The sequence below is a fragment of the Dipodomys spectabilis genome, unplaced genomic scaffold (genome assembly GCF_019054845.1).
Source record: "Dipodomys spectabilis isolate Male_0828 unplaced genomic scaffold, ASM1905484v1 ptg000783l, whole genome shotgun sequence".
Taxonomy (NCBI): Eukaryota; Metazoa; Chordata; class Mammalia; order Rodentia; family Heteromyidae; genus Dipodomys; species Dipodomys spectabilis.
Window position 1 is genome coordinate 24,293,735 of NW_024871460.1, and position 11,895 is coordinate 24,305,629.

General features: G+C 39.3%; 1 protein-coding gene across 2 annotated transcripts in view; it reads left to right on the plus strand.

Moving 5' to 3' along the window:
• The window catches only part of Virma (vir like m6A methyltransferase associated), a 75,532-nt gene extending 65,156 nt beyond the window's left edge, over positions 1-10,376 (plus strand). Inside the window, exons 18-24 of one of the 2 annotated variants that reach the window (XM_042672926.1) lie at positions 291-443; positions 893-1,053; positions 1,764-1,860; positions 4,269-4,435; positions 6,930-7,261; positions 8,591-8,734; positions 10,033-10,376. In XM_042672926.1, the coding sequence (XP_042528860.1) occupies positions 291-443; positions 893-1,053; positions 1,764-1,860; positions 4,269-4,435; positions 6,930-7,261; positions 8,591-8,734; positions 10,033-10,187 (1,209 nt within the window). In that variant the 3' untranslated portion in view covers positions 10,188-10,376. The remainder of the gene's footprint in view (positions 1-290; positions 444-892; positions 1,054-1,763; positions 1,861-4,268; positions 4,436-6,929; positions 7,262-8,590; positions 8,735-10,032) is intronic. The other variant, XM_042672927.1, reaches the window with a different exon arrangement.
• The last annotated feature ends 1,519 nt before the right edge of the window (positions 10,377-11,895 follow it).

An 11,895-nucleotide genomic window follows, 5' to 3' on the forward strand; every position in this document is an offset into this window, starting at 1 on the left:
ATGCTGTGTCCTACAAATATCAATGTGTTTGACACTGATTTTTTTTTTTTGAGAAATCTTGGTGCTAGTAGATTGAATGTATGTGTTTACCTGTTTTGTTTTATGAGTTTTGTTTAAAGAAAACTTTCAGCTTTCAGCTAATTCCTTCTAAAAACTAGCCATTTGTACTTATGTATAACCGTAATATTGAGGGGAAGGTTGCAGCAAATGGCTTAAGTATCTGATTAAGTTTGGAAGCATCTTTGCAAAATTTTCTGCTCTCAAATTTAACTTATGTGTGACATTTACAGGGATGTTGTGGAGATGATAGTGGTCTCATGGAAGTAGATGGAGCTCATCCATCACGGACGATGAGTATTAATGCTGCAGAATTAAAACAGCTTCTACAAAGCAAAGAAGACAGTCCAGAAAATTTGTTCCTTGAACTAGAGAAGCTTGTTTTGGTAAAAAAAAGAATAACAAAACCAAAATGAAAACAGCATTCCTGAGGCATATTTTCTTTTCAGTTCGACTAGTACAAATTTTTCATAGTCACTTTTTAAAAATAATAGAACCTTTAAATATTTATACCACTTCAAATAACTCATTGAGTTACTATTTTCCAGTAAAATCTCCATATTGTTATGAATCTTAAGAAGTAAACGAAGGCAGTGCTTTTTGAATTGCCTTTTCTTTGAACAAAAGAATTTCCTGCTGCTATTGTCTAGAAATAAAGTAACAAGAATTTTGGTGTTTTTATTTTAATATACTTAACTTCATGTTAATAATTTCTTGATATTCCAAAGTTTTTAGTAGTGAGAAAATTCAGCCTTTCTTAATGAATCAGTAGATTATGGTCACAGATGTCAAAGTTTTATTTGCATCTTCTTATCCTGTTTTTATTTGTATCTAGGAACATTCAAAAGATGATGACAATCTGGATTCTTTGTTGGACAATGTTGTTGGACTTAAGCAAATGCTAGAGTCAACAGGTGACCCCTTACCTCTCAGTGACCAAGATGTAGAACCAATACTTTCAGCGCCAGAATCTCTTCAGAATCTATTTAACAATAGGTAAAAAAAACAAGTAGTATTTTCTGTTTGAGTAGATAGTATGGAATGGCTGAAAACTCTTTCTGTACAGGCTTTTCACGTCATGTACAGCCTGAATTACATATTCTTCTGTAGGTTTTTGTTTTTTAAGAAAAACTTTAAAATAAACAAACTGTCTAGTAGGCAGACTGTACAAAAACAGCTTGGGCCAAGGTTTATTACTCTCTGATTTAGTAGAAGATAGCAGTACGTTAACCTTCAGAGCACTGTAGTCATAATGACCATTTAATGTGTCAGAATTGGTCTCTATTTAGAAAATTCAAATTTGGACAGTTTTTGTACAGGTTGGTACAACGCAATACACTTGCTATTTTTGAAATAAACTCAATTATTTTTCAAGTAATTGGGTTTTAAGGATACCTTTTTTTTTTTCTTTTGGTGGTGCTGGGGACTGAACCCAGAGCTTTGACGAGGGTAGGCAAACCCTCTACGACTTGAGTAGTACCACCCTTGGCCTAAGGACATGTGATTCTTGAAGTTAAAAAAACTTTTAATTAAAAAGTTTTTTTCTTTAGTTGCACAAGAGGTTGAATAGGTTTTGTCTATTCAGTACTAATTTTAGTTTGTTGGGTAATATTTTAGGTTGTTCCTTTTATAGACTTTATTTAGAATGTAGACTAATACATTTGATTTGGCATTGTGCTTTTCAGCAAATATTTTTCATGTTGTAGGACTGCATACGTGCTAGCTGATGTTATGGATGATCAGTTGAAATCTATGTACTTCACTCCATTTCAGGCTGAAGAGATTGAAACAGATCTGGATTTGGTATAAAGGACCTTTTTACTAAATATTTTTTAAAGTTACTGATATTTGTCTGTTCTTTTGTGTGTTAACATTCCAGTAGTTTGCATACTTATGTGATGGTTAAGGTGCGCACTTAGCAATATCTTGAACTAAATTTTTTGGTTTTTGTTTTAATTGATTTTTTTTTTTGTGCCAGTCCTGGGCTTGAACTCACAGCCTGGACTCTCTGTTTCATAACTTTTTTGCTCCAGGCTAGCACTCTGCCACTTGAGCCACAGCTCTACTTCTGGCTTTTTGGTGGTTAATTGGAATGAAAGTCTCATGGATTTTCATGCCTATACTGGCTTTAAACCATGATCTTTAAATCTTAGCCTCCTAGTAGCTAGGATTATAGCTGTGAGCCACTGGCACCCAGTTCAGAGCTTAAGTTTCTATAGTATGTGGTTTGCTTCTTTTTTTTGTTGTTGGTTTTTTGGGGTTTTTTTGGTTTGTTTGTTTGTTCATTTCCTGTGCTTGAACTCAGAGCCTGGGTCCTGTTTCTGAGTTTTTCTGCTCAAGATAGTGCTGTACCACTTGTGCCACAGCTCCACTTCCAGCTTCCTTGATGGTTAATTGGAGATAAAGAATCTCACAGACTTTATTGCCCAGGCTGGCTTTGAACTAAGATCCTCAGATTTCAGCTAAGTAACTAAATTACAGATGTGAGCTACTAGTGCTTGGTTCTTTGTTTCTTTTTAATCTTATTTGTAATTTAAGATAGTTGTTTTTCAGGGAAAAATCACATTTTTTTTATAAGTACTCGGGAGCTCTATTGGTAGGGTACAGAATAAAGTATCCTACAACAGTTCAGTTCTTACATTGGGTTTAAGGAAAGAAACAATAATAATATCTGCTTTCAGTTTGGGAACATATAAACAATTCATCTTGGGCTGGGAAGGTGGCTCAGTGGTAGAGTACTTGCCTTGCATGCATGAGAACCTGGGTTCGATTCCTCAGCACCACATAATCAGAAAAAGCCAGAAGTGGTGCTGTGGCTCAAGTTGGTAGAGCACTAGCCTTGAGCTGAAGAGCTGAGGGACAGCGCCCAGGCCCAGAGTTCAGGCCCCACAACCAACAAAAAAGAGGCAAATGATTTTAGCCACATCTTCTCTTCCCCAGCCCCTTCTTTTCTGTGCTGGTACTAGAATTGGTCTTGAACTGAGAGCTTTGAACTCTTCCTACCTAGCTTTTTCACCCATGGCCTGCACTCTACCACTTGAGCCACTTCTCCAACTATTGGTGTTTGGTGGTTAATTAGAGATGACTTTGCAGGATTTGTCCTCTCTATCTGACTTTGAACTGCAAAATCCTCAGACCCTCAGCCTCTTAAGTAGTTGAGATTATAGTTGTGAGCCATTAATGCCTGGCTAGCCACATCTTAAATATTTTATATAAGCTAATAACTATATATATATATATTTATGTATGTATATGTATGTATATGTATATTTAGTGGCTACTTTCCCTTTTAAAAAAATCAAGTATTGGGGCTGGGAAGGTGGCTCAGTGGTAGAGCGCTTGCCTTGTATGCATGAGGCCCTGGGTTCAATTCCTCAGCACCACATAAGCAAAAAGAAAAAAGCCAGATGTAGTGCTATGGCTCAATTGGTAGAACGCTAGCCTTGAGCTGAAGAGCTGAGGGACAGCACCCAGGCCCAGAGTTCAGGCCCCACAACCGGGCCCCCCCAAAAAAGAAAATCAAGTATAAATTTGAAAACAACAACAAAAGTTAGGTTGGAATGGCAGCAAATAGATAGAACTTTTGGGAATCTTTAGAAAGGATGAGTGACTATAGAAGTTGACAGAGTACATTATTTTCAGATTGGTTTTATTGGTATTAATTCTGGGGATTTAACTCAAGGCCTCTCATTCTTTCTTAACTTCAATCAAGGCTGGCACTCTACCACTTGAGCTCTACTCAGGATTTTTGCCAAAAACTCTTCACAAGATAAAAGTGTCACAGACTTTTTTGCCTAGGCTGGCTTCAAAACAAGATCCTAAGATCTCTGCTTCCTGAGTAGCTACAATTACAGGCATGAGGCACCAATGCCTGGCTTATCTTCAGATTCTTTTTGGAAATTTCTGCGGTTATCACATTATTAATTTATAGAGAAAAGTCCTGAATCATTCTGTCAGGCAACAGAGCAGTCTTCTAGATTTATAGTTCTGCTTTGCAAAGTCATGCCACCATAAATAAATGGCTGAATTCATAAGGTATTTTTGTTTTTGTTAACTATCAGTGATGTTCCTTTCTGAAAAAAGATGACTGAGAGAAGTAAGTTTATAAATTTTTCACTATGAGAGTTAAATATAATTTATAAATTTATAGTGAAATGTTTTATTAATAGCTACATTGAAGATGTATTTTGTATCTTTTTTTATGACTGTAGGTAAAGGTTGACTTGATTGAGCTCTCTGAGAAATGTTGTAGTGACTTTGATTTGCACTCAGAATTAGAGCGCTCATTTTTGTCAGAACCATCATCTCCAGGGAGAACCAAGACTACTAAAGGATTCAAACTTGGGAAGCATAAGCATGAAACCTTTATAACTTCAAGGTAAAATTCATTCCATTTAAAGTCTTATTTTAATCTATTTTAAGATAGACGCGGGGCTGGGAAGGTAGCTCAGTGGTAGAGCGCTTGCCTTGCATGCTCGAGGCCCTGGGTTCGATTCCTCAGCACCACATAAGCAAAAAGAAAAAAGCCGGAAGTGGTGCTGTGGCTCAAGTGGTAGAGTGCTAGCCTTGAGCTGAAGAGCTGAGGGACAGTGCCCAGGTCCAGAGTTCAGGCCCCACGACCGGACCCAAAAAAAAAAAAAAAAAAAAAGATAGACGCATAAGTGGCTGGGAAGGTGGCTCAGTGGTAGAGCGCTTGCCTTGCATGCCTGAGGCCCTGGGTTCGATTCCTCAGCACCACATAAGCAAACAGAAAAAAGCCAGAAGTGGCGCTGTGGCTCAAGTGGTAGAGCGCTAGCCTTGAGCTGAAATGCTGAGGGACAGTGCCCAGGCCCAGAGTTCAGGCCCCACGACCAGACCCCCCCCCCCCCAAAAAAAAAAAAAAAAGGATAGATGCATAACTCTTAAAAAAAAAAGTTGATATAGCATCTGTGAGACAACAAATGAACTTGAATCATACCAACACATTAGCCACAACACAACACTTAAATCGTAATTTTTTTTTTTGGTACTAGTCCTGGGACTTGAACTCAGGGCTTTTTTTTTTGGTTAAGGTTAGCACTTGAGCTAACCTTGAGTATAGTATATTTGTTACTTGTTTTCTTTTCCTTTGGTGCTTGGGATTGAACCCAAATCATTGCCCTTGCTAATCATTGCTCTATCACTAATTTACTCCCAGCCTCTGTTATTTACCAGAATTTAGAAAGCTTGAACTAGTGTATCAGATTGCTTGTGTTTGTTTGTGTGTGTGCATATATGTATGTGTGTGTCTGTCTGTCTCTGTCTCTCTCAGCTCCTCATGGGGCTTGAACTCAAGGCCTAATTGCTGTCCTTAAGCATTTTTGCTGAAAGCTAGCATTCTGCCACTTGAGCTGTAGCTCACTTCCAGCTTTTTGGTAGTTAATTAGAGATAAGAATCTGATAAGCTGGGTGATGGTGGCTCATGCCTGTAATCCTAGCTACTCAGGAAGCTGAGATCTGAGGATCACAGTTCAAAGCCAGCTGGGACAGGAAAAGTCCATGAAACTCTTATCTCCAGTTAACCAGCAGAAAACAGGAAGTGGCACTGTGGCTGAAGTGGTACAGTGCTTGTCTTGAGCTGAAGAGCTTGGACAGCACCCAGGCCCAGAGTTCAAGCCCCACAAAGGAACAGCAAAACAAAAAGAAAAACAACAGAGACTGATAGACTTTTTCTTTCCTAATCCATCTTCAAACCATGATTCTCAGATCTCAGCCTCTAGCTAGCTTTATGGATGTGAACCACCACCATCACCTAAGTTCCCAGCTCAGCTTTTATTTTTTTATTGTGAAAATACCATACAGAGGGTTTACAATTACATGGGTAAGGTAATGAGTACATTTCTTTTTGTTTTTTTTACATTTCTTTGTTTGTTTGTTTGTTTGTTTTTTGGGTCAGGTCATGGGGCCTGGGGCTATCCCTCAGCTCTTCAGCTCAAGGCTAGTGCTCTACCACTTGAGCCACACCGCCACATCTGGCTCTTTTTTCTTTTTGCTTATGTGGTGTTGAGGAATCGAACCCAGGGCCTCATGCATGCAAGGTAAGTGCTCTACCACTGAGCCACCTTCCCAGACCATGAGTACATTTCTTATCAAGCTTGGGCTCTGTCCCTCAGCTCTTCAGCTGTAGACTAGCGCTCTACCACTTGAGCCTCAGCCCCACTTCCGGCATTTTCTGCTTATGTGTTGCTGAGGAATTGAACCAAGGGCGTCATGCATGCAAGGCAAGCACTCTACCACTGAGCCACCTTTCTAACCCCTCAGAATGCTTTTAAAATTTGTCGTTTATGCCAGGCCCTGTGTGGCTCATGCTGTAATCCTAGCTACTCAGGCATTTGAGATCTGAGAATCACTGTTCAAATCCAGCCTGGGCAAAAAAGCCTGAGAGACTCTTCAATTAATCAGCAGAAAAAAGCTGGGATGGAGTATGAATCAAGTGGTAGATTACCAGCTTTGAGCAAAAAAAGGAGATAAAGAACATGAGGATTGGGGCTGGGAATGTGGCTCAAGTAGTAGAGTGCTAGCCTTGGACAAAAGAAGGTCAGGGACAGTCCCCAGGCCCTGACTGAGTTCAAGCCCCAGGACTGGCAAAAGAAAAAGAGAGAGAGAACATGAAGACTTAAGTTCAAGTCCTGGTATCAGCATATACAAAAAAAAGTTATTTTTACCCTTAAAATATGAGCACTAGTCTTAGGTATGTTATTTTATTCCAGAAGTAATAAAACTTAGAGATTTTACAGAATTGGAATAAGAAAATAATGAAATTTAGTTTTTAATATTGCAAAGGTTGGCTTAATACATTTTTACTAAAAATAGGAAAACTTTTTTTTTTTAATGGAGTGTTTTTGCTTTCATAGTGGAAAATCTGAATATATTGAACCTGCCAAACGAGCTCATGTTGTGCCACCACCAAGAGGAAGGGGCAGGGGAGGTTTTGGACAGGGTATACGACCCCATGATATTTTTCGTCAGAGAAAACAGAACACAAGTAGACCTCCATCTATGCATGTGGATGACTTCGTTGCAGCTGAAAGTAAAGAAGTGGTCCCTCAAGATGGAATACCTCCACCAAAACGGCCACTCAAAGTATCACAGAAGATTTCTTCCCGTGGTGGGTTTTCAGGAAATCGAGGAGGACGAGGTGCTTTTCATAGTCAGAATAGGTTTTTCACACCACCTGCTTCAAAAGGTAACTATATATGTGTGTATTCTAATGGGTTAGAATATTGTAATGTTATCATTTGTGATTCAGATAAAGGGTGATACAGAGAAACTATTTATTGTGTTTAAAGTTGAGCTGTCTCTAGTCCTCTGCTGGATAGAAAAATAGAAAAGAAAACCCTATAAACCTTTTTTAGTTATTAGCCTTTGCTATATTGTGTTTTTAGTGATTTCAAAGAACAATTTTGCAAGTTATTTTCCTTCTTACATTGGAAATATATTCTGAGTAATACCCATACATTATTTTCACAATTGAACTAATTTTTATCAGTTTCCTTAAGATCTGTGTAGGGGCTGGGAAGGTGGCTCAGTGGTAGAGCGCATGCCTTGCATGCCAGAGGCCCTGGGTTCCATTCCTCAGCACCACATAAGCAAAAAGAAAAAAGCCGGAAGTGGTGCTGTGGCTCAAGTGGTAGAGCACTAGCCTTGAGCTGAAGAGCTGAGGGACAGCGCCCAGGCCCAGAGTTCAGGCCCCACGACCGGACCCAAAAAAAAAAAAAAAAAAAAAAAAGATAGTTCTGTGTAATACATGCCTTTTCCCTTACCTGTTGTCTTTATTTTCAAACAAGGTTTTTATATGTGGCCTAACCCAGCCTTGACCTCATGATCCTTCAACACCAACTTCCCAAGTGCGAGGATTACAGGCATCTTTCACCATGACCAGTTTTAGAAATTGCTCTTTATTAGCAGATTGATGATATGTTTTTATTCCTGCTGATTTAGGTGGAATATATATGGAAGAAAATAGGAATCTACATTAATGGATATCAGGAACAATTACAAGCGCCACATGTTGTAGCCTCATACCAACCCCATACTGTAGGTTCTGCTAATAACCTGATTTACCAAAGAAAATATTGTCATTCAGTTGATCAGATCACATAACTATAAGTGGCAGAAAAAGTATGGAAACCAGTTGGGCGCTGGTGGCTGGCACCTGTAATCCTAGCTACTCTGGAGGCTGAGACCTGAGGGTAGCAGTTCAAAGCCAACCCTGGCAGGAAAAGTCTGTTGAGACTCTTTATCAGTAATTAATCACCAGAAAACCAGAAGTGGTGCTGTGGCTCAAGTGGCAGAGCACTTGCCTTGAGCTGAAGAGCTGAGCGACAGCACCCGGACCCGGAGTTCAAGCCCCATGACCGACCAAAAAAAAAAAAAAAAGTATGGAAACTGATAGCTGCTGCTCATAACCACTTTCTCATTCTATCAGTACTGGTGCAATCAAAAGAATAACAAGGGAAAAAAATGACAACTGAGATGAGAGAAACAGATTTTGATTGTGTTGTTTTGTTTTTAGGAAATTATAGTCGTCGAGAGGGAACAAGAGGGTCCAGTTGGAGTGCTCAGAATACTCCTCGAGGAAATTACAATGAAAGTCGTGGAGGCCAGAGCAATTTTAATAGGGGCCCTCTTCCTCCATTACGACCACTTAGTTCTACAGGTACATGGCTATCCCCACTTGATTCTGCTGGGAAAGGGGAGATGAATCCCTTCTTTTCAAATTGTTGAATGTCATATACTCTCATAACAAAAGTATATATTTTTTCTTTTTCAAAATCATTACCAAGTGATTCTCTCAGAAGTAGTTTTGGTTTTATTACAGTATCAGTTTAATTTGGCAAATTCTTTTTTTTTTTTTTTTTTTTTTTGTCAGTTGTAGGACTTGAACTCTGGGCCTGGGCATTGCCCCTCAGCTCTTCAGCTCAAGGCAAGCACTCCTCTTGAGCCACAGTGCCACTTCAGGTTTTCTGGTGGTTTGTTAGAGATAAAGAGTCTCATGGACTTTCCTGCCAGGGCTGGCTTTGAACTGTGATTCTCAAATTTCAGCCTCCTGAGGAGCGCTAGTATTACATGAGCCACCAGCACCCAGCCCAAATGGTTATTTATTTATTTATTTATTTTGGGTACAGTCGTGGGGCCTGAACTCTAGGCCTGGGTGCTGTCCCTCAGCTCTTCAGCTCAAGGCTAGCGCTCTACCACTTGAGCCACAGTGCCACTTCTGGCTTTTTTCTTTTTGCTTATGTGGTGCTGAGGAATTGAACCCAGGGCCTCATGCATGCAAGGCAAGCGCTCTACCACTGAGCCACCTTCCCAGCCCCAAATTGTATATTTTAAATAGACCAACTATATGATTATATAAGAATAATATCTCCAATAAACCACTAGAAAACCGGAAGAGGCACTCAAGTGGCTCAAGTGGTAGAGCACTAGCCTTATGCTGAAGAGCTGAGGGACACTACCCAGGCCCGAGTTCAAGCCCCACGACCACCAACAACAAAAATAACACACACACACACACACACACACACACACAATTTGGCTGGTGCCAGTGGCTCATACTTGTAATCCTAGCTACTTGGAAGGCTGAGATCTGAGGATCATGGTTTGAAACCAGCCCAGACTATGAAGTCTATGAGATTCTTGTCTCTAGTTAACCACAAGAAAGATGGAAGTAGAACTGTGGCCCAAGTGTTAAGAGTGTTTAGGCCCTGAGTTCAAGCCCCAGGACCAGCACCAAAAAAGATAGATAGATAGATATAGATAGATAGATAGATAGATAGGATACATTAGGTAGAGTATATACTTTGACAGTCCTTATCACATTCATAGAGCTTTTATGTGAGTTTATTGTGACACAGAATAATCCTTTCCTTGTGATTGTTGCCTTAACATTAATATTTTAGTAATAAGGAAAGAAAGGATGGTGAAACTAAAACCTTTTTTTTTCTTTTTAAACAGGCTACCGTCCAAGTCCTCGGGATCGTGCTTCTAGAGGTCGTGGGGGACTTGGACCTTCTTGGGCTAGTGCAAATAGTGGCAGTGGAGGCTCAAGAGGAAAGTTTGTTAGCGGTGGCAGTGGTAGAGGTCGTCATGTACGGTCATTTACACGATAAAAATGCTTTTGGGAACACACAAAGTGTATATGAACATTTCATGAGGACAAAAATAATAAGACACTGAAGGACCAATTTAGACTTAGCAGTTATATCTGGAGACATCTGAGAGACTATTTTTTATCTGAAGAAAGCAGATTTTGTTTGATACCTAACGAGATTTCAATAAAAATCCAAACTTTGTATGTATGTTTGTATATATTTTCCCCTTTTTATATGACTTATTTATTTAGAAAAATTTCTAGGTAGAAAGAGAAAAACTAAATGTCTTGTTTTATATTTTTCTTGCCTATTCCACAGGTGTTCCCAGACTTTTCTCAGCCCATGACACCCTTTAGTGTCTCTGTAATTTTTTTCACAGCATACCTAGGCCAAAAGGAAATATCACTTTTGTTTATTAAAATTAGGTCCAAGCAACTTAAGAATTTACTTAATCACTACTAGTAATGAGATCACAACTAGCACTGCACAATGTTTTAAATCAGTATAATTTCCTGTTCACTATTCTTGCACAGTACTTCTCATCAAACTGCTGAAAGTTTTATAAAGATAATACTGTCATTACGAGGAGGAATATATTATCTAATGATGAAAATATAAACTACCTCGAATTAATAGTGTTTTGGTTCCCAGCAGGTGTTGTGTTTCTTCAAAAATTTAAAATATTCTGTGGCACTTACATTAATTTATTAAGGTGCCTGGTACAGTTTCAGAATCATAGCTGCACCAAAAGAAATCATTTCTCTTTATGTTGGGAAGAAATATATACAAACTTTGTGTTTCAGCTTTGGACCTATTGATGCTATTTTATTATGGTTATTTAAAGCCTAAAATGAGGCACATCCTAATACTATTATTTTGGGGATCAGAAACACCTAGTAAAAGCTGAATTTTATATTAAAAAGAAAGCTTATAACTTTGTGAAAGTAGCCATATTTTCCCCAAGGTATGTCTTAACACACTGAACCTATATATCTGACATAAAATACAGAGTTCTCATGAACAAAACATAAGTGTATGTGTCTCATTCTATTGTTTCATCAATCTTTGTGTGAAAGAAAGTCTCTGTTCATTATGATAGTGGCAAGGCTGGGGATGTAGCTCAATGATAAGAAGTACTTGACTAATGTGTATTAGGCCCTCATTTTAATCCGCAGCATTGCAACACACATACACACAAAAGCTCAGGGCTACATATGTGACTATTATAATAGAGCTCTTGCCTAGCCAGCCATTTCAGGAGGCAGAAGAGTCTCAGTTGTAAAGATTCTGATTTTAGGGCTGGGAAGGTAGATCAGTGGTAAAGTGCTTGCCTTGCATGCCTGAGGCCCTGGGTTTGATTCCTCAGCACCACATAAGCAAAAAGAAAAAAAGCCGGAAGTGGCACTGTGGCTCAAGTGGTAGAGCGCTAGCCTTGAGCTGAAGAGCTGAGGGACAGCACCCAGGCCCAGAGTTCAGGCCCCATGACCGACCCCCCCCAAAAAAAAAAAAATTCTGATTTTAAATGAAAGAATAGAAATCTACATACTGCCAGGCGCCAGTGGCTCACACCTGTAATCCTAGCTACTCAAGAGGCTGAGATCTGAGGATCATGGTTCAAAGCCAGCACAGGCAGGAAAAGTTCGTGAGACTCTTGTCTCTAATTAACAATTCAGAAAACCGGAAATAGCGCTGTGGCTCCAGTTTAAAGCCTTGAGCTGAAGAGCTG